The sequence below is a fragment of the Numida meleagris genome, chromosome 5 (assembly GCF_002078875.1).
Source record: "Numida meleagris isolate 19003 breed g44 Domestic line chromosome 5, NumMel1.0, whole genome shotgun sequence".
NCBI lineage: Eukaryota > Metazoa > Chordata > Aves > Galliformes > Numididae > Numida > Numida meleagris.
Window position 1 is genome coordinate 68,040,256 of NC_034413.1, and position 22,500 is coordinate 68,062,755.

General features: G+C 42.7%; 1 protein-coding gene across 6 annotated transcripts in view; it reads right to left on the bottom strand.

The window, feature by feature from the left end:
* ZEB2 (zinc finger E-box binding homeobox 2) overlaps window positions 1–22,500 on the bottom strand; it is a 115,466-nt gene that overhangs the window by 4,120 nt on the left and 88,846 nt on the right. For all 6 annotated transcript variants that reach the window (XM_021400722.1, XM_021400724.1, XM_021400725.1 and 3 more), the window contains 6 exons: window positions 21,867–21,938; window positions 15,453–15,641; window positions 14,548–14,762; window positions 11,953–12,061; window positions 9,126–11,095; window positions 6,327–6,507 (listed from right to left, as the gene is read on the bottom strand). In XM_021400722.1, the coding sequence (XP_021256397.1) occupies window positions 6,327–6,507; window positions 9,126–11,095; window positions 11,953–12,061; window positions 14,548–14,762; window positions 15,453–15,641; window positions 21,867–21,938 (2,736 nt within the window). The remainder of the gene's footprint in view (window positions 1–6,326; window positions 6,508–9,125; window positions 11,096–11,952; window positions 12,062–14,547; window positions 14,763–15,452; window positions 15,642–21,866; window positions 21,939–22,500) is intronic.

A 22,500-nucleotide genomic window follows, 5' to 3' on the forward strand; every position in this document is an offset into this window, starting at 1 on the left:
AATTGTATATGAAATGAAGGGGAGATCTGGCAGGAGGGAAAATACAGGAGAAACCGCAGAAAGAAAAACCTAAATGACAGGGAAAGTAGCGGATGCCTGGAAACTGGGGCTTCAACTACACCTCTTTGTATGAGACTTTCCTGCATTTGCATACCTGCAGATTTTCTTGGTGTTTAGTTTTTTTCCCCCTTTCTCCCGCAATATTAAAAATGCACGCTCTCTATATCGAGTTTCTGCAGAATTGCTTTTATGATCTGTTTCCTAACATGCACCTCTGCCAATGTTGCCTGCTGGTCACACGACAGGTCTGGGCCTTGGGCTGTGCACGACTCTGGCTTTGCACCGAGCCCAGGGCCAGGCTCAGCTGTCCTGTGACTCTGAGCACCACCTTTGTCCCAACGGGGAAATCCCAGCCTGAGCTCAGGAGATTTCAGCACCATCAAGTCAGTTACTCAAATTAGCTTAAAATCCCGAAGCGGCCTTGATCTAAGCGCTCCCTGAAGACAAGTGCTGCCCGGAGAAAGCCCCGCTTGCAGTGGGAGCTCTTCCATTTCTCCTCAATGTCACTCCCACTCCATTACTTCAGATTTCCTAAGTCTTTGTATCACCACGCACCCTTCTCACCCCATATTTCTCCATCTTCACCCTTCCTTCCAACCATTTTCCCAGCACTTTTCCTTTCCTCAAATTGAAGCCTGCTTCTCAGCCACCCTCCAGTGAGGCCACGTGCTCGTCCCTCTGCCCTTGCCTGCTTTCCTCTCTCTTTGCACATGATTCTATGATATTCACCAAGGACTGCACTGCTGGTGCTACCTCAGGCTTCCCTGGCATAGGTAATCATCCATATTTTACAAATTAATTCAGAAAACAGATGATTAAAATACCTCGTATTTTCATATAAACCTATATTGTTACTAAAAAGGCTGTATTAGAGCTATTTAGTCTACCACATCCGTATTAAAAACTGCCTAGTTTTGATTTGAGGGAACATGACAGCTTGAGCAAAGTTCTTTGTTCAGACACCACGCAACATACCTTAGCAGAGCACAGCATGCAGCTGTTACAACACTAATTGAAATATGTTTTTAAATGTATCGCGTTTCTGAACATTTGCGGAAGAATTTTTTTTCCCATGTGCAAAACACACTATTTCAGCCATTTAAGAAAAGTACCTAATCCCTACAATGCATTAGTAGGCCATAAAATAAAGCTGCAGCAAGGTGGTTTACACTAGGGATGGAGAGAGATCTACAGTTGCGGGCAGACAGGGAGAAGCATCCCATTGCAGGTGGATGGGGGCATTGTGGGTAGTCTCTGCTGCACCCAACAAGAGTGCTGTCATGCAGCATCAAAACATCAGTGGAGTAGAGATGGGTCAAAAAGAAGCAGATTTGATCATCCCTCCCTACAAGTTTTTGCTCAGTTCCATCTGAGGTGACCTACGTCATCCACAGAGGAGTGTTACCCAAGGCAGTTTGCAAGAGGTCTCATGAAACACTTCTGTGTCACCGGGTGGATGCCTGATGCACACACCACATTTTGCAGTGAAACTATAGGTGATAAATCCATCTCTAATACCTAAAGGAAATGTTTGGATTTTTTTTTTTTTTTTTTTGCATTTTACCATCTGCAAAAAGAGATTCCCACAGAGGCCCGTGCTCAGGTTACAGAGGGAAAATTATAACAAATCGGTTCTCAAAGTCTCTAACATCACACATCTCTTAAAGTAAAGCAAATAAATAAATAAAAAATCTCTAACAGGAAGTATCTCTCAACCTTAGTGGGCTAAAAGTATTTGACTGAAAGGCTACACGTTTCCCATTTGCAATGGTGTAAAAGTCATAAGACATCAGATCATGAACTGTCACCAGTCCCAGACTAAATATCACCAATCCTTCGCCTAAAGCCAATGGGTATTTTTGCTCTGGGAGGGGGCCCATAGAAATCTCACTCTTTGGAGGAAAGAAGGAAACATTTTTGTGACAGCTTGTTTTTATTTTTTAAAGGCGGTCCTTTGAAGCTGCTTGAGGGTTTGGATGTTAGATGTGGTCCCAGTGGAGCTGGATTGGCGTCCAGAGCACAGCGAAGTGGTCAAAGGTGCAAGATAAAGGCAATTTATATATAATTGCTCAAGCTGCACCTGTTCTATTTTGAATAGGAGACTTTGTCTACAGAACAAATTTCACAAGCTCTGATTATATCGCCCTTCTTTTTTCTTTATTTGAGTGTAAAATGGGGAAATCTAAACTTGTATCAGAGTAAAGCAAGAAAAAATAACCTTTAAATAGCATGTAAATTTTTTATGAATCAAGCTCTAAATAAAGAAAACTCCTGAGCTGGGAATTCAAAATACTAGCCAGAGAGAGCTGATTTGCTACCAGGCTCAAGAACAATATTTAGTTTACAGAATCAATCTGGAAATAAAACTAGTGCTTGCATCAGCATGAAAGCTACAAAAATAAAAAAGAGGTCTTAATAAAATATACAGTGGAAAAGGAAAGGATGAAAGCACTCGCACAGCTATGAGGCCCTCAACAGCCCACACAAGTAATAAAATAGAATATGATGTAATATAGAACAACAATGAAAGGATTTAAAATTTCTAGGTAGGATTCTGAAAAACCGTTTCCAGGTTTTGTTGTGGAGCAGGCACGCTGCAAGTTCCCTTGTGAAGTGCCGACAAAGCCTTCGCTGGGGTACAGCAGACATGGGTGTGAGGATGCAGAACAAATGCTAACCTTTGCCTTGCTCCTGAGTCAGCTTTCACGGCAAAGAGCAGACTGGCTTGCTCTCCAGAAGCCAGGATATTTCTGTGCCTCGAGGTGCTGCACGCTGTTTGCTCTCCTGCTCGCTTACTCGCTGCAGCAGGAAAGTGTCTTGAACTTTGTGCTAAGCGGCTTGCAGAAATCTGAGATTACACACATGCAAATGAAGCAGTATCTGCTCAACTGATTTCAGTGTGACCAAAGTTAGGATGGGTTCATGAGGCTCCACAGGAAAATAATTTGAGCACCGATTTCCTGTGCTGCCTACCATGGCCTACACCCTAATTACAGCAGTGCATCATCTGGTTCTAACGAAATAGGATCTTGTGAATCTCAAACTCTAAAATGGACACATAACTTCTCTTTAAATTACATGGCATCCCAAAATTAACTTGGCAGAGTTTGGTCCCGCAGCAAGCCCTGGCCTCTACACTAAAATGCAAATCAACCAGAACCAATGCAATTCACTCATTGCAGTAACTCAATAAATTTTCCTTCTCCGCATGAAGTTCAAAGCTATTACAGAACACTGCTAATACGGCATAAACTACAAATTACGGATTGCAAAATTTGGACCCCATTTTCCACTGCGCTCAAGCTGTGGCAGGCACAGCATACAGAGGTGATCATGGAGAGCTCCTTGATCTGTGGCCACATGGTCCTATTAGAAGCTCTTGGGCTGACAAAGCGCTGCCAAATCCTTACCCTTCTTCTTGCCCTGGCAGAGAAACTCAGCTCCACCACAGCACCTACAACATTCCCATTTTCTCCTTTATAATAGTCAGTTAGCACATAATTCAGGCAGCTCATTTAGTTTTGCATGTCAGCGTTTCTTTTCGCCCTATAGAATTTCTCTACGGTAAACCTTGAAGGGCTGCATGGCAGGGTTGTGTGCTTCTGTATCCAACTCCTCTAACACCAGCATGGGTCAGAGTAGGTATGTGGAGCATAAAAGTGGTAACAAACAGAAATCTGATTGCTCACATCTATGAAAATACGTATATATACAGATTCTTAATGTAGGAAAAAGGACATCATAATAAACAACCCACTGCTTGTGCTTCTCCAGGAAAGACAGGAAGGGCTCCAATTTCTCCTAAATTATGTTTCTAATGAAGTAATAACAGATTGTGATCAGCTGGTCAGAAAACAGAACGCATTCGGAAGAAAAGCTTTGTCACCTTTTTAAGTTTCAAAAAGTTGACTGAAAAATCGGAGCCTTCTCTCAAAAAGCCCCCAAACGCAGAAGATGATATCGCTTTCAATTCAGTTCCTTCCACTGAATGCGGACTGCAATTTAGCACATTATTAATGAATTCACAAGCTTTTTTCCAAAACGATCAAATTAATTTGAAATCCACTTAAGATTCATGCTAAACCATTAGCAGAAGTCCCAGTACCGTGTGCTTCCTGAAGGCTGTGAATGAGTTATGGAGGCTAGCCCAGCCAAGGTCTTCAGAGCTCCCAACCACCTCTACCTAACGCTAGGATGATGTGTGGAGCCTCCAGGAAGGCAAATGCATCCTTAATAATACTTCACACTACATACAGCGAGTTCCATTGGAGGATTTCAGCCCGCATGAATGAAGAATTACAACACCCCAGAGAGGTAGGCTAGTATCATCTCTCTCTGTTTCAAAGATAGACGAAGGTGAGAGAAAAATGAAGCAATTTGCTAAAATTCACAGAGGAAGTCTGTGGCAAGGCAGACGAGAACTCAGATCTCTCAGCCTGTGCTTTTGCCACAAGACCATCCTTCCTGTCTCTAAATACCACCCCAGAGCTCGGTAATGTGCGAGAGTTCTAGCGCATTAAACGTGACACCATATACACGTTCTGGATCATAAGGCCGAGTCCCATAAAACTGACAGACGTTCCGTCAAGGAGCCGGAAGGGACAGAAAGAAGAAAGAGAAGAGTCCCCAAGTCAGAGCTGTGGGATGTTTCTCCAGGCAGCAAGTTCCCGTGGTAGTTAAGGACCAGAACATATTTTTGCATTTACAAATGCAGTTTATTTTGCAAATCAAGGTGATTGCACACATTTCAGCTTGTCAAATTTTCAGCCTTTCAACCATATGTCTGTCGACCTTATGGACTACCAACTTTATGGGATTCAACCATATGTCCAGATCCCAGTATATATGAAGGCCAGTTCTAACATAAGAGCTTTACGGTAGTAGTGTAGTACACCAGAATGCTTGCAGATGGCTGTAATAAAATCATTCAGGAGAGGAAAGGTGCAGGAACGTAAAGCCTTCAAAGCTTCTTCTACTGAATAAACAATTTGATCTGAATAATGTGGTGGGAAGCACATTCCACCAATGAACTAGCTGATCTAGTCCAAAATGTTGCTTTTAATTTTCCTTCCTAATCTCACATGTATTTCAACTTCCTTTTTTATTTTCCTGCGCGGGATTAGCCTAAAATTTGGAAGAAAAGCATGAGAAGGAAAAATAACAAAGCAAAGAATTTTCTAAAGGCGCAGCCCATTTTTGAACTGTGAATTTTTCATATGTGAAATGCCAAATGGTTATGCACAGCCTGGAAGATGTATTAATAGAGAGGTATAAGGTTTTTACCGTCACATGGTGAGATTGAAGGATGATGTGACTTGCTTCATTTCCTGAAGCGGGACTCAGCTTTCAAAGTTAAGGAAAGTTTCCTCCTGAGTAAGCTCTTTCTAACTTGGAGTTTGGTTTATGTCCTGCTGCACAATAACTCACATGATAACTCATATTCCCTTTGTCCAACATAACTTGATATCTCTATTATTTGGGGAGCTCCGGTCCTGCTTTCCGCTCACTGAGACACGCTGAGGAAGGGAGCGCTGTCTGCAAGGAGAACCATGGCCAGCATAGGTGTGATGGCGGGTCTTTCTCAACCCAAAATATTTCCTAAGCTGACAATCCTCAGTGAGCCTTGGCAAGCTTCCTTTAACTAGACAAATTCAGTTCCCGCTTGGGAAGGACGGAAACCTTCCCCGAGCATTAACTGAGAAGTGAAAAAGCGAAATGCAACCTGCCTCCTCTCCTGGCATGCAAAATCACGGAGGGAGCCTCTGTGACCTGTTTGCTGTCAGACAGCTGGGCCAGCGAGAGCTCTCACGCTGCTGTTGTCAGTGGGAGTCCTACTGGATTAAATGGCGCAGGGTCTGATAGTGTCTAAGAAACAAGGAATTTGCTGTCACTGTTCCTTCCCCTGCCAGACTTGCATTAACCAAGCTATGCTTCTTTCTGCGCACAAGGGCCTGCTTTTTTTGTATGTGACAGTGTGAGAACTCGCCCTGCAAGACTCTGAGAGCCACGATGCCCACTGCATCCACACCTGGCCAGACTCACCCCAAAGTTTGCAGGGCTTTTTTTTTTTATTTTAAATGATCTGGAAAGATACCAGGACAGAGTCAAGTAATTCGGCAGTCCCTCACCATGCTAAAAACAATAAATGCCGAACTAAGGGAAAGACATCACACCTCGCCCATCAAAAACCTCAGCTTATGCCAACCCATACACTGCACACATCATATGCAGCGAAGAGCGTTAACACGCAGCGCAGCCATACACACCTGTGTGCTCGTATTTGTGTCGCAGCAGGGAACTGCTCTTCTGGAATGTCTTGTCACATAAGTCACACGCATACATGCCACTTTCCGTCTTCTTGATCTTCTTTCGGGACAGACAGGAGTCGGAGTCCGTCATGTCATCGAGGCCGGACATGTAGTCTGGGGTTCCATCAAGCAAGTCTCCCTGTGAGAGGACAACCATCAGTGACACCCACGTCCACTGCCACTCAGCAAAAGCTAAAATAATGCCTGGGGCTGCTTGTGGCCTGTCTGAGCTCAGGAACCCATCATGGTAATGAAACTCTAGCTGATGGAAGCTATGAATGTAATAGGGAGCCTCAAACACCTCTGTGCTGAATCAGCTTCCAAAACTTTCTGTCTCTGAGCACTCTGTAATGATAGGATGTGCACAAGCAAAGAATGTTTATCATATAGGCACTAAATATTTTCAGAGAGTGGAAAATGCAAAGGGGAGCCTCTTCCTGGACGAGAGAAGGTATTTTGACACTAGACAGGGGTAAGTGTAAGCAACAGCAGAGTGATCATTCCTTCCAAAACACTGAAACTTAGAGATATTCTCTATCTGTAGAAAGGGTCTAATTGAATTTTATATTTAGGTGCAAATGTTATTATTATGCAATCCATTTAAATGTATGTCTCCCGACTAAAGGCCTCAAGCTATATTTTTATATTTAATTTTGTAATTTGAAATAGGGAATATTAATAACACTTTTTATCAATGTTCTATCTATGTTAAAACAGCCTTCAGCATTAAGCAATAATGAATGTGGATCAGTAAATTATTAAATTTCTTGATATTTATTTTGTCTTGATCCAAAGAGAGTGCAAACTTGCATGATAACATACATTTCCATTTGCTATCACACAGTTCAGTTTTCTTAGACTAGGTTTGCACTAATTAATATTAGAGAAGATTAAATAGGCTTAAATACATTTACAAAGAGGGCAGATGTACTGTAAATTGGAATAGTGGAACAGCTGTTATGGAGGTGCAGTGCTATTTATGCTCCTATTGTGCAAAGAAGGATTACAGCCTGTAATGTAAAACCATACCTGATTTTCACATTTGAAACTATAAAACATTTACTAGTCAGTAAAATTACCAATAGACCGTAATAGGACATAAGGGAACATGCACAAATGGAAAAGAAAATTATTAATCTATAATCAGTTAATCTCATTTAACTAAATTCTGTACATTATATCTGAATACACCCAGCAAAAAGGTAGAAAAATAGGTGACTTTCTGTAGAGCAGCTCTTTGCTATAGGCATGCAAGCAGCAAAATCCTTTACTACTCATGTACGGATCACTTGAGGAAAGAATTGAAGGCTGGCCTCAGGTAAGAAGTTCTGACCCATACTCCATGTCCACAGAAAGATTCTGCCTGCCCAGGTGGCCAAGAAGGCCAATGGCATCCTGGTTTGTATCAGCAATAGTGCAGCAGGAGGTGATCGTCCCTCTGTGCTCTGCACTGGTGAGGACACACCTCAAGTTCTGTGTACAGTTTTGGGCCCTCACTATAAGAAAGACACTGAGGCCCTGGAGTGCGTGCAGAGAAGGGCGATGGAGCTGTGAGGGGTCTGGAGCACAAGTCTTATGAGGATCAGCTGAGGGAACTGGGATTGTTCAGTCCAGAGAAAAGGAGGCTCAGGGGAGACCTCATTGCTCTCTCTAGCTCTCTGAAAGGTGGTTGTGGTGAGGTGGGCATCTGCCTCTGCTCCCAGGTAACAGTGATAGGATGAGAGAGAATGGCTTTAAGTTGCACCAAGGGAGGTTCAGGTTGGATATTAGGAAAAATTTCTTCTCTGAAAGAGTGGTGGTGCACTGGTACAGGCTGCCCAGGGAGGTGGTGGGGGTGTTCAAAGAACTGTGGAGATGTGGCACTGAGGGACGTGGTCAGTGGGCATGGTGGGGTGGGCTGGGGTTGGACTGGACTGGGGATCCTAGAGAGCTTTTCCAACCTTAATGATTCCATGATTAAGGCTCCTAGCTGCTAACTCTCCAAATAATTTCAGTTAATCCGTGGGTTTTTGTTTGTTTGCTTGTTTTTGCTGCAGCTTTTCCAGATGACTAGCAGGAATTAAAGGACTGGAGTCTGGAAACAGCAGTGGGTGGGCTGAAGGAAGGGTCTATGGTGAAGAAACATATCAACATGTCCTCATTCCCCAAGAGATTCAAGAGAAGACTGAAAGCCTTTCTTGTGCACAGTGGGCAAGCAATCCCCCAAAAAACATGGAGTAAGAAACTTTCAAAACTTTCAGCGGGCTAAATTTGTGAGGAGGCTAGATGGACCTCTGCTCAGAGGGCTACGACTCTGTGTCCAGATGTTGCTTGGGGTGATCCCAGGAGGTCTCTTGCAGCTCCCTTTCCCCATGAGTGAAATGCAGTTATGCTCACTGTGAGGGAAGTCCCGCAGAGAGTTTTCTGTCAAAAGTTGTTTATTTGTTTGTTTTTCTGTGAGATAGGATTTTTCATGGGCATTATTATTTAGATATGATTCTAACAAGGAACAACTGTTACAACTGTAACCTTTTAATGAATTAAAGCATTATATCTATTCAAAGGCATTGATACTGCTTCTGAAACCAAGTGGAAGTTAGGTAATTTCAATTTATTTTCCTACCCCACTGCATTTTCACCAGTTCAGACTAAAATCAATTCTGCTAATTTTGTTGGAAATACTCAATATAACTTTGGCCTTTTTTTTCTTCTGCAGGAGGACATATCACAAAGTACTAAATTCTAGCCTTTCGAAAGATATCGTTCACAACAGTTTACCTGAAATCCTTGTTTCCGCTGGTACTTTCTCCTTTGCTGCATATCAGCAAAAGTAGCTGCTCCAGTTGGGTAAGTATAGGCCATATGTGGTAGGAAGCTCATCTGATCTAGTCCTGGGTATGGTCGCAGCCCAGGAATACTGGTCTGGACTGGTGGCATAAAAGTGGCCGGAGGAAATGCGCTTTGTGGTGGAAGTGTTGTGTATAAAGGTTTGGCACTGAATGGATTCATACCAAATACTGGGTTAGTGCTTTTATCCAGATTATTTGAATTAGAAAACTCCTTCTTGATAAAAGTCAAGTTCAGTGGCTCATCTGAGTTTTCAGATGATGAAGAAACACTGTTGTGTTCCAAATTTACACTATTAGATTTCGTTTTGTTCTTTGTGGCTATAATACTCTTGGGTTCCTTCATTTGTTTTGGTAAAGACAAGTCCAAAGGCTCAGCCTGAAGCTCCTCAGAAGAGAAACTGTTTGGAGTGTAAGAACTACTATGGGAGTTTTTAGAAGATGTGGAAGAAAGATTTAAAGGAGAAGGAGTATTGCTCCTAGAGTGGTCCAATTTATCAACTGGTTTCATATTGGTAAAATGAGGAGGTTTTGTTAGCCTGAGAGGAGTATCACAATTAGTAACACTGTTATGGAGTTCAGCTATAGATGGTGAAGTTATAGAGTCCACAGGCTTTATTGGAGATCTGGCTGACAAAGAGTCTTTAGTGGGAGTGTTGTTGGTGGCAGCCAGCGCCACCTTGGCACTGGTCCTTTCCAGTGATGGTGACCTGGAACTTGAGTACTGGTAGACTTTCCTTTGTTCAAACCATTCCTTCACGAATTCCTGAGGAAGGCCAACAGCAATGGAAATTTTCAGTAGTTCATCAGAATTGGGTTCCATATTCATAGCATAATATGCTTTAAGTACAGACATGTGGTCCTTGTATGGGTTGATGGGGCTAGTCATTCCTTTCTCAGAAAGTACTGATGACAGCAAGAGGGTTTGCTTATCAAACACTCCAGGTTTGTTGGGAACCATGTTCTCGTGAGGCTGAAGGACTGCCTTGATCTCTTCGTTCATTTTACACAGGTAACGCTCATGCTGATGCAACGGAATGGGACCAGGAAAGCTTTCTTTACAGAACTGGCATGAAAATGGAGTGGATACGTTATGGTTCTCTATCATCTTATCTTCAGTTACCAGGTCTATTAGGGTTCGCAGCTTCTCTTTTTTAATGTTATTGAGCTGTCTCCTCGAGTCTGTGGTTAAGCTCTGGAGGCAAGCTTTGGCTTCATTGACTTTCTCTAACGTATAGTCAATAATACTTTTAGTGGCACCATTATGACTTACTACTGGAAGACCCACAGGGGGAATATTGGGGGAGGTAACTCCTTGTTCCTCTGCTTGAGGGCATGAATCCTTCATATGATAAACCTTCAACTTGGAGATCTCTTCAGCCTTGCAGTCCATTTTCTGCCTGGAAACTGTGTTGTCCACGATCTGTAGGACCTTCTGCACCTCACTTAAATTACTGCCTACTGCAGGAAAGCCAAGTAATGGTGCTTCCATCCCTACACCTAAGTGCTGCATTGGACTTTGAGCAGAAGCGTGAACTCCTAAGGGGCTGGTTGCTCCAAGTCCACCATTCATAAAAGGACTAGTTGCATTAAACCCATGTGAGGCCATAAGAACCTTATATTCATTGAAATCTAGTGGTTCTGTTTTAATTTTCAGTAGGCCTGTTTGTTCAGACATACTAAGTGGTTTGCCATTCTCCAGCTTGTTTCTCAGCTGTGTAATGGCTGAATTAGTAGGAGAGGAAGATACAGAATTAGGAGAAGAACCCGTCTTGATATTGTTTCTCATTCTGCCATTTACAGAGATTAAACCAATACACTTCTTGCTGCTGATGTGCGAACTGTAGGAGCCAGAATGCGAGAAACGTTTCTTGCAGTTTGGACACTCATATGGTTTTTCACCTAAAACGATAATTAAAACCAAATGTTAATTACCATTGTTGCTGCTATAATTGCAAGTGATTGCATTTGATACCAAGCCGATCATCTGTATATCCACTGATTAACACTGAGGAAAATTTCTCTTCTATGAATACAGCCATGTACCACCACTGCAGGTCTGGAGGTCAGTTTGGAACCACAGTCTCCAGCCTGGCAGTAGCTGCCAAGGTGTGAGCTTGGCTCCAGACAGACTGTTGCAGTCACAGGTAAGTGCCCTGTGGTTAACACAGTCAAATCAAATCCAGACTGTTCAAATTTGATTTGTCTTTTTTTTTCTTTCAAAAAGGAATTGAGTTGCACTGAAACTGAGGATGGTATGAGAAACTGAGTCCTGATGTTACAATCACATCTGCATAGGTGGGGATTGGTGCCTGGGCAGAGCCTGGTAGCATTTCAGGTACCGAATGCTCTGTGTCAAGCAGGAGAACCAAAATGTACAATTCATTCAATATAAGGTGTTTTGCACGTACCCTTTATCTGAGAATATGAGTTGTATCTCACTTCTGGGAACTTTTTTTTATGAAAAACACAATGGACTCTTCAGGATCTGACTGAATAGAAACGAGTGAATGGTTCTGAACTCAAAGTGCCGAACAAACAATCTAATATTATTTACAAGAAGCTTTACTATTTCCAAATCTTTCAGCAAGACCCTGGTATTAACAGCATGATAAATGAGGATGGCTCAGATATCATTTATTAAATACCTTGGTAGCTCCAAGAAGCCAGAAGCAGAACTGTGTAAATTTTAAGCAGTCTTTAAAACTCAGCTAATTAAACAAAATGCAAATGAGCACACCAGCACCTCCGCTACTTACCACTGTGAATTCGCAGGTGTTCCTTCAGATGGTGTTTATATTTGAAGGCCTTGCCACACTCAGTGCATTTGAACTTGCGATTGCCTGCTCCTTGGGTCAGCATTTGGTGCTGGGAGAAAAAAAAAAAAGACACCGATGTGAATTTTATGCAAGAGAAACCATGAATTTCTAACTTAAAAACAAAAACAAAATTAATGTGGCTCTGAATTTATCAAGCAGACCAAAAGGTCTGCGTGTACATTTATTTGTCTCATCAGTGTTGCAATAAAAATCAAAATGTTGGCAGTAAACCGAAACAAATGAGAATGTACTTTCACATGAGCATTCGATATTTGCTTTAGAATTATTTCCTAAGTCTCTCATCAGAAATGTGTTGCTTTAAGGTATCTCACAATGAGAGAAACTGTTTTATAAGAAGATTTGTGGTTCTTAATATTCCTAGCAGATCCTGAACATGTGGGGCTCTTCTTGTTTAAAAATTCTGTTTACTGCGTGCGTAGAAAAGACAGAAACACTGCCGTTAGTGGCATTTCGTGTAAGATTTAATTCATTATCAAGCAGAAGAGACTGTCTTCGGCGTGAGCTGCTGCTGGAAATATTTGTTAAATCACAGACGCCAGCTACCTTCCGTGCCATGCTGTCCCCAGCACTGTTTGGAGGGGTGAGGGAAGGTGGGAAGTTAAGAGTGTCATAAAGATAGAACCAAAGGCAGCTGACCTTTTTGCAACAAGCAAGAAAAGCTTGACTTTCAGTTTGGAGGGGAAAAACAATAATAATAATAATAATAATAATAATAATAATAATAATAATAATAATAATAATAATGCAGCCATCCGCTCTGGATGTTCAAGGTAGGAGGTCAGCCTTTTGCAGGCAGCAACGACACAAAAGCCTATTGCAGGAGAAGGAGGGGGAGAAAGGGGAGGGGGGGGAAGGCAGCGCCGAAACGGTATGACAACTGCGAGGGTGTGCTGCCTCTTCCCACATTCCTGGCGAGACAGATGGTGTTACATGGGACACAGGGAGGTTTGTTCAAACAGCAGCAACCTTCAAAGATCAAGCAGAGCCCAGCCCGCCGCGCGCCATTGAGGGACCCGCGCTCATATGTTGCTGAGTTGCATAAACAAACAGCAACAGCTGTTTTGTCTCCCCCCATCGCCCTCCAAGGACTACTATAAACTTTAGTTGTGCCACTGTTAATATGATACAATCATTTTAATTTACTAATTGTAAATGCCATGAGCAAATGAGGGGACTTTTCAACACCAAAGCTACCATTCATAATGCGCCAGCACAAGCGCGCTCTCGCATGTGAAATTTCAGGCGGTTACGTTGGATAAATGTTGAGGCTTTTTTTTTCCCCTGGTGTTTTGAATGATACAAAGCAAAAGGAGGGGGAAAAAAAAAAAGCAAAAAAACTTGCAGTAGATCAGATTAGAAAAAATGCATATGTGAAAACGTGTTTGTCTACCAAATAAGTCATGGAAAGGAAAGAATATGAGAAACCACTCCAGAAGCATTTATATTGATTTAAGATCAAGCAAAAGATACGGTTCTCTCAAAAATGCTAATTAGAAAATTGCGTGATTACAAGATGTGTGTTTGCGTAACTGAATTTACCCTATGCTGAGAAAAACCTACCAAGAGAAATACAGCTGATCATGATTTGCAGTTTTTAAGGAAAATAAATACGGCATAAAGCCTTTATAATTTGACACAATGCACATACATCTATTTATTTAAGTTTTAAACACGCCATTTGAGTTTCCATTGCAACCCTCCATAACACCTCTCTGCAGAAGTAACTCTCTTGCGAGGCTGGGAGTAGTTTTTTCTTGTGGCACACAGAGATTTGTGGCACAGATCTATTGACAGTCTGGTTAGGAGCACTGAGGAAGCTCAGTCACCTGTTTGAGACACACAGCATTTCCTTAAATGCAGCCCTGATATAATATTACATGCATCACATCGAGGGAAAACTGCTTTGATTTATTGCAGATACGCTGCTGGGATCCACCAGCGATAGCGCGTGTATGTGTTAGTGGCACAATCATCACAAATGATAGCCTGTGTGTACGGGAGGAAGGGTTATTCTAAAAATGCACGATGATATTTAACAAACGATTATACCACACGCGAATAATTTTGTGTGATTGAAAGGGCTACTCAAAAAGTAATGAAAAAATATTGGTGGATCTTTTAGTACGCCTTTGAGCTCCTATGTGCAAAACTGCAAAGTAAAACTAGGTGAAAAATGGAATTAAAATTGCTGAGATGTTTAATAATGTATAATTAAAATGCTACCGTTTCATTCACTTTTTGAGGAACATAAAAACGAAACTAAAGTCAAGTTAAAGTGCAAATAAAATTTCTAAATTAGAAATTAACACACTCATTCGATCGTGAACATAAGACTATTAAATCATATTAGAAGAGACCATCAAAAAATCATTTAGACCTCAATTAAAGCTATTACCATTAAAAGATCTGCATCTTCAAAATGCCATGAAAAATTAATAATGATTGCCAATCAAAGCAATATCGTTTCTCTAAGGGGTTATTACGGAAAGAAATCACTTAAAGCCAGCCCCCCACCTGATCTGTCCCTGGCTTGTGTGTCACCATATGCCGCTCGAGCTGGGTGCGGTAGGCAAACGTGTAGCTACAGAGAGGGCACGAGAAGTTCTCCTCGTTCTTCTCGTGGCGGTACTTGATGTGCTCCTTGAGGGACGTCAGGCGCTTGTAGCCCCGGTCGCAGTAGGGGCAGGTCAGCAGTTGGGCGAAGGCATCTGGAGTTCCAGGTGGCAGGTCTGCGCCCCGGGACGGGGGGAGAGAGGCAGGCCAAAAGGTCAGCGAGGCAATGGCAGCTAATGGGCTTACTGCCCAGGCTGGTATGAGAGGAATCGCTGCAATCTGCTGCCCGACGGGGACGGCACTTCCAAACAGCCGCCAACCGCACCGGGCCCGCACGCGCCCGACAGCACCGCGAGGCCTGCAGGGCATTGGGGACATGGCCCTTGTGCAAACGGGGACAGACCCCGTGCAGAAGTGGGGCTGGGCCCTGCTCCTCCTGCAGCCGGAGCTGCTGTTCTCCATCACGGGGCCATTGGCAGCCCAGCTCTGCCTTGCTATTGAGCAAATCCTTCTTAGGGACTCTCTCCATTATTAAGCAAAGAATCATGGAGCCATGGGCCATCAACCCTGTATTATTTTGTGTTAAAACTCAATACTTCCCAAACTCGCAACCAGAGTGGCAGCAGTCCTTCCCTTGAAAGTGAGCTTTAAATCAAGCTCTTCAGCTCATCCACAAAATAATACGAATTTGCTGACTAAAACATCACAATACACTAAAATTACAGCCCCAATCTTTGCTCATGAAATTCCATGCCGCTGCAGCTGTTCTTCAATTTTTAAGGTAAACACCCAGGCATGTAGTGCATTTATAATTGCAACAGCTGCAAGAGGTCAGGATACTGGCTAAAAATGAATTACAGCCTCACCGTTTTCTTCTTGCCCATTGGCCTCTGGAGTGCCAAGGCGAGACAGTTCCTCAGGGGCTTCGGGGTAAATAATGGCTGTGTCGCTGCGCTGCAGGTACTCTGCTATGCTGACTGCATGCCCATCTCCTTCCTCCAGTTTCCTTTTGGCAAAATATTCCTCAAAGTCCGACGTGCAATTTGCATTCTTAACTAAAATGAGAGAAGGAGAAAAGAAGGGGTTGTGAATGCATCCTGCCTGAGCGCAGCCAGCAAGCTGAGCAGGCATGCGTGCTGGAGCCACAAGGCTGGATCCTCACTCTCATCGGTCGTGCTCCAGCTCCCAGTAAAATTAATGCCGGCTTTCCACCGGCTGTGATGGAAGTAAGGCTGGGCGTTTAAATTAACAGCCACACGGGCTCTACAGGGCAGCACAAGAAGTTTATGAGGTCTCGGTAATGCAGGTAGCACTTCATCTAGGCAACTTCTGGGAGGCTCCTGGGGGATTCACGACTAACAGGGCTGAGCTCAGCTGCCCCCAAATACTCCCAACCCTGGCAAACTCAGCTTTGCGACAGTTCCTGCCGCAGAGACGATATTTGCAGGTGGCAAAGACCACAAGCGTCCTCCGTGTGAGGTTCTGCCTCTGTCTGCTGGCCACAGTGGGCAAGCAAAGAGAGCAGCTCTGGTGAAAACTCTCAGCATCTTCCTCGTGTTATTTTTTTTCTTGGAATATTAATCTCTGGGTAATTAACAGTGGGGGAGTAGGTTGTTTTAAAAAACGTGCTGCTTCATAGATTTTCACAAATAGAACCATATGTTTTAGACCAGAATTGGGATACCGAGCCTAAAACCACTCTTACAATCTGTACAAGAGTTTTCCATAATAGTAAACCCAATTTTTTATTGTCCGTGCAATGTCCATGAAACATAATATATTCCCAACCACAAAACATCCTGTTTCCAAAAATATGCTTTTCTCGTCCATGTATGAATACTGCATACAGGAAAGAACTTAAAAACCCTGGGACACCAGAGGCACATATTAGTATGATTACAGAAGAAAATAAAAGAACTGATCATTTTCTTCCCTTTGATTTTTTTTATTAACAAGTCTTGGAAGACAGTTGGTGGCGGGGAATTTCAGATACCTGTTTTTAACTGACCGTAAAGGAGAAGAATGGCATGACTGATTACATTTTTTAAGTATTTATGCTTAGGTGAAGTAAGAAAATGAGCCAAAGCTATGAACTATTCTACAGAACCTGTAGAAGTAAAACACTAAATGGCTTGATTCTGCCCTCACTTATGCCGAGGAGCAATATAGAATAAATTCATGGAAATCAAAAGGGTTATATCAAAAGGAAAGCAGAATTGGGCCCTAGAAAGTTACTGATTTGTCGCCACTGGAAATGGGACAACAGCCAGCTCCTTAGCACCTAGAAACAGGTAATGCTTTGCCTCAGTGTCCTACAAAAAAGCAAGGTGATACTTGCAGTCATACCAAGATGTGGCCCTGACTGTGGCGCAAGTGGAAATCTGAAAGAGCCCGATTTGCAGAGCTGATCTTGCTGTCATTGATAAAAGAAGATATTCAGCTATGCAAACCTCATCCCTTTAGCCGATAAGATCAAATCCTCCGGCTGAGACAAATATGCCCTATTTGTCATATGGGCAGAGCAGCTTCTCAAATGCTCTGCAGTATTTTAGTGACAGCGACCAAATGGCTTGGTTCATGGGACCCCATTTGTGGAGGAAAACTTCTGTTCCTATCACAGGGATTTTATAGGGTACTGGTACAACAACCAGTTCTCCTCCCCTGGCCCTTCTGTAGCTCTTGTTATCAATTGTGATTAGCACGAGAAATGATATCTCCTTTTTTTCTACCGTAAAATAATCAACTTCTAGAGAAGGGAAGTGTGAGTACGGAGAGCAAGATCTACCTTGCCTCCATTTTGTTGCTGAGAGAGAAATGTAACAAAATGGTGGTTGCTGAAGTGCACCTCATGCACAGGAGTGTCAGCTTATGTTTTTGGCTTTGTTTTTGTCAGGAAAGAAAAAAAAAAAAGTTGAGACATTGCTCTTTATGACAGAAACCCCACTTTTAATTCCCTTACTATGCCTAAATCCTGCAACTGTTTTAACACCACCTGGCCTAATGCTACCCCATCTCTACTCCTTCTCTTGGCTCAGCACTAGGTCCAAAGAAAACAAGCTTATTCCTTTCCTGATTCAGGCAAATGCTACCTGTGAAGCAGGGAAAGAAAGCTTTCCTCCAGAGAAGAGATACAGGAGCAGAAAGAGAAAAGGAAGGAGGAACACCCCATGGTATCTTCCAGGCAGCCTTGTTTCCGGAGCTTGCAACTAGGTTTATAGGGAAGGATTTCAAGGCCAGTGTCAGTATTAGGAGATTCAGCCCCACACTCAGCCTCAAGGAAGGTTCTTCCTTCCCAGTCCCCTAGTCTCTCTGGAGGATGTTGCAATATTACTGGCCTAGGCTTCCTAATTCTCTGGATTATTTAGCTCCCATGTCTGTGCATGCAACCCAGGAGCTAAAGCAAATGTTTATGTCTACATTATAACCTCCCCCAAAACAAGGGGATTTAGTGGAAAAGCTGACAGATCCTTAACTGAAACAATACAACCAGTGCTGCAACACTGCAGATTAGTGTAAATAGCAAAAGGTGAACATGTGTGTCTGGTGTCTCACAAGCTACGCTGCTGGCAATTCAGACGTTACTGGAAGCTCACCCAGTGTTACCCAAAAGGCTCATCTGATAACCATTAGGTCTCTCTCTAAAATTCTGGGGGAAAGGCTTGCTTCCCCCCATGCCCTAATTTGTTTTCCATGCATAAAGTCATGTTCCCAGATTCCTCGTGGACTGACACTGTACACACGTTGCACATCCCCTCCTGTGAGTCAAGAATTTCAGCGAGATCTGCACTGGGTGACCTCACCCAATAAGTCTTTTCTTAATTAATTATTGGAGCCTGGAGAGCAGAGATGTTTTCAGCTCCAAAGGCTGATGTGGCCATGTCACATAAAAATAAAACGCATTAAGGAAAGCTATCTTTGGAGGTATTTAGAACCTTTCAAGATAAAGTGAGAGAGAGGTTCGAGGAGCTTTGGAGACCAGTTATTTTGTGTGGGAACTCATCCTGTGAGATGGTGATAGCTACCCTTAATCGCAAACAAAGCTAATAAAACCACAGCCTTCATTAGCCAGGAAGTGAGAGGCCCCCATTGGTACACACAGATTACAGTCTGAAAACGGCCTGTCCTCCAACCTGCCAAGTTTTACTTCTGTTTCCTCCCCACCAAGAGTGTTTTTTTTTTTTTTTCCTTCTTTAAATTATAGTAAGATATCTTTATTTGAAGCTTGTCAGATGTTAATAATCGAAGCTGGGAATTTCTTTGTTTACAGAATACATCAATCTATTTCCTTCAAGCATCCCAGTTGTAATAACCATAACACGTACAGTAAAGTAAGCCATAGGAATTTACAGAATGGCTTGTGTTGGAAGGGACACCAAGGATCATCGAGTTCCAAATCACTAATTAAAAATGACCTAGACCAAACATCATTTTGTCAAGTTATCATTTCAGAAATACCCACAAATATTTACAAATTAATCTAGAATGACCAAACACTAATCATTTTCACTGTAATGGTCACATTACTCTATAAAGCCTCTGCAGCTCATTATAAAAATGGAGCTGATGAACATATAGATAACAAGATTTCTTTAAGTACCACTAAGAAGTGGCCATCCTGACAAAAGCAGAATAATAACAGAGACTTTCCTTTTAGTTTCTTTCTCTGCTAATGACATTGTCCTATGACTTTGATACTAAAAGTACACCACAGTTGTTGCATGTACCTACAGCAACTTTGTAGTTGGAGGTATGTGAATGAGGCTGAAAGTTTATTCCCTATTTCTGCTCTCAACCCAGGTGGTGAAACACTATGAAATAATGTGCTCCAGTGTCAGGAGGGAGAAGGAAGTTGCATTACAAGAGGGGCCTCCTCGGCCCACCCAGAAGGGCCCATGTTCATCTGAAGGAAGCCCCCAGCAGCTTTTCTGGACACTGGGAAATCCTGGACACCAGTTACCAATTGAACTTATTTAATTGGGCCCAGTCTCTGCCTATCCTCATCTGCTTTATTAAATATCCACGTTAAATCCCTCCACTTCCTGCAGGGAAAAATTGAGCCCAGACACTCAAGACAGGCCCAAAGCCTGTAGTATGGATGACGAAGAAAACTTTGACCATTTCCCAGGCTAGTCAGGAGGGATGACTGATTTCCTCCTCAGAGGATGGTTGGGGCACCTCAGCAGCGAGCCTGGGAAGTTTTGCCCCATTGCATACTGTGCAGAAAGGATGCTGCAGCTCCTAACAGTCACCTGGCATCTCTCAGTCAAAGTGAAAATGCTGGCAAAGACACTTTGTTTATCAGACGATGTCATATGACTAAATAATCTGGCATTGCTCGTAAGAGACTACAGAGACTGCAGGCCTTACAGAAATACGTTCTACCCAAGCTACCCAGACACCAGTCTCTACTGAGAGAAGTGGCTCTGAACACCTCAGTGATAAAAGATGCGAATGGAACACTAGCAGAGCATCAGGCCACTCTGTATGGCAGTTTGAGCAAGCCACCCATTGCTGCAAATAGTTTGATGGAAAAGGAGACTAGGACTTCTGCACAGAACATTTGGGGTAGTAAGCTGTCAGACGGAAGCAACCACAGGAACTTTTGCATGTTAATTGCAGGGCACCTAAAACACTCCTGGAAAAACCAGGTGCACTGAGGTGGGCAAGGGGAACCAGACCAGGCAGAATGACCTGGCCAAGCAGCACTGCTTGGCTATGGCTCCAGCCGGATGCTGTGAGGCCAAGGTTGAACAGGCAGAAGAGGCCATCACACTCTGGGAGGGAAGGGGCTAAGAGGACACAATGTTTTCCCCTTCAAGCAGACCACATCACAAGTATGAAAGAGTCAGGGCCTGTTATGGTAAGGAAAATATGTGCAAAGGAAGTCACGCAGCCTGATAGGGGACCTCAAAGGCTCTGGTAATGGTTAATTCTGATAACCATCAAGTCTTATTTCTGAATCAGACATCTTTCAAAGTCCTGTTTCTTCAACTGCTAAGTACAATTTGTCACTTTATTAGCATCCCTTGGTATGGAAATATTTCCACCTATGTATGTGTTCAGCTCTGTATGGCAACATCGTTAAGTGTGTATGTATTAGTAAACTGTGCCTGGGTGCCACTCTGCTTTCATGCACAATAAATACAATGGATGAAAAAAACGGTGACATGGTTTTACTTTCCTATTATTTTCCCCTACAAGAATTATAAAGTAAATGTCTTGTGTTACTTAATAAGAGCATTGGGGTTTTATGTGGGTGTTACCAACATTAGGAAAGTGTGAGTAATAAAACCTTTGCAATGCTTAGGTACCACCTTTTACAGTAATGTTTCTAGAGGGCATTACCTATGAAATAAATCTCATTGTGGAATGCATAGAAATTTACTTATATTAGAAAACACTCTGCTTTGAACCGTGTCAGCCAGGCCTACCTGCAACATCTCAAACTGCAACTCAGAAAAAATGCGAAGGAAAGGCTGGGTGATGTATGGAATTTGGCTGTGCTGAGGATCGAGTAGGGCCTTGTGGCCTTTGCAAAAAAACATGGTAAACCCCTGAATTCATTTGGATTAAAAAATAGTAACAGAAACCTTTTGCTGTTTTGCTCAGCTACAGGAAAAGAGATGGCTCAGAGATGATGCCTGCTAAATATCTCTGTCCCCTTTCTTGTTCCACAAAATGTATTGATTTCTAAGAAGAGGGGAAAGAAAGAGATGTGGAAAGTGGAAAAAAAAAAAGATTAGGCAGAAACATAATAATCTCATAAATATGCATTTAAAGTGTGTGTGTCTGTATATCTATGTAAGTGGTTTATGTGTGTCTTTCTGAAAAAGATGCTCGCTGTCTCTGAAGTAGCTTACTCTGTGCACCATGCGAATCTGGGGTTGCCAGGATGAGTGCACCCCATCCTCATTACCAAGCTCTTTGTACAAACTCTCTCATGAAAAGCCTCCTGCATCCTGGTCCAGCTACTTTAAACTCTCCTATACTCACCCTCGCTGGGAAAGCATCTCCTCGCACTGCTGAAAACTATTAGCTTACAAAGATGCAGCTAAAACACATTTGGGGCTGAAACATTGCAGGGCATGGGAGAAGGGGCCAGTGTTTCTCTCTGTCACTACTACTGAATTACAAAAAATAAACTAAAAGTAGGAGAATTGTGTAAATGTTTCTCAACTGTTAAACTGCAACCACATTAAATAGTGTTGTCACTACTTCACGCACAGCAAATTTTCAACAATTTAGAATAGAAGGGATGTTCATGTAACTCAGCTCCTTACCTGTACCATTGTTTCCAGTGGTCTGAATTGCGGCTTCAGGCCCCATAGTGTCATAATCTTCCTTCATTTCTTCTGTGAAATAAGCATGCACACTTTTTAGCATTTGCACATTATAGAGCTGCCCACAAAGCTAGCAAGCACAGTGCAGGAATGGGGAAGATTTGTCTAAAGGAAGCAGAGAAAAGGGCTGTTGTGGCCCTGTATACAATGGCTTTGTTCTGGCAACTGAATGAATTCGGCAGCGCTGGACAGACAAGAACTTATTTACTTTAAACATTACAGCAAGTGGTGGAAAACAGAACTATTTGTTCAGAGTAAATGAAGGGCTTTTCCCAATATCAAATCTAATAAGCAGCCTGGTGATAAAAAGGGTTGGCTTGGGGCTTTTCTTTTTTTTGTATTTAAAAGAAATAATCGGTTAACTGACACTGAAAGACCTGCACCTGGAAGAAACAGCAAACACAAAAGGGAGACAGAAGAAGTTCTAATATCTCTATTTCTATCTATCGCCACACAGATCTTCCGAGTTGTTACTGTCACTGGAAGCAAAGCATTTATTAATATCAAGTGGCATAGAAACGGAACAAATTTTCAGCTGTGGGCAGCTCTTCTCTGCCCATACAATTTGTTTGTG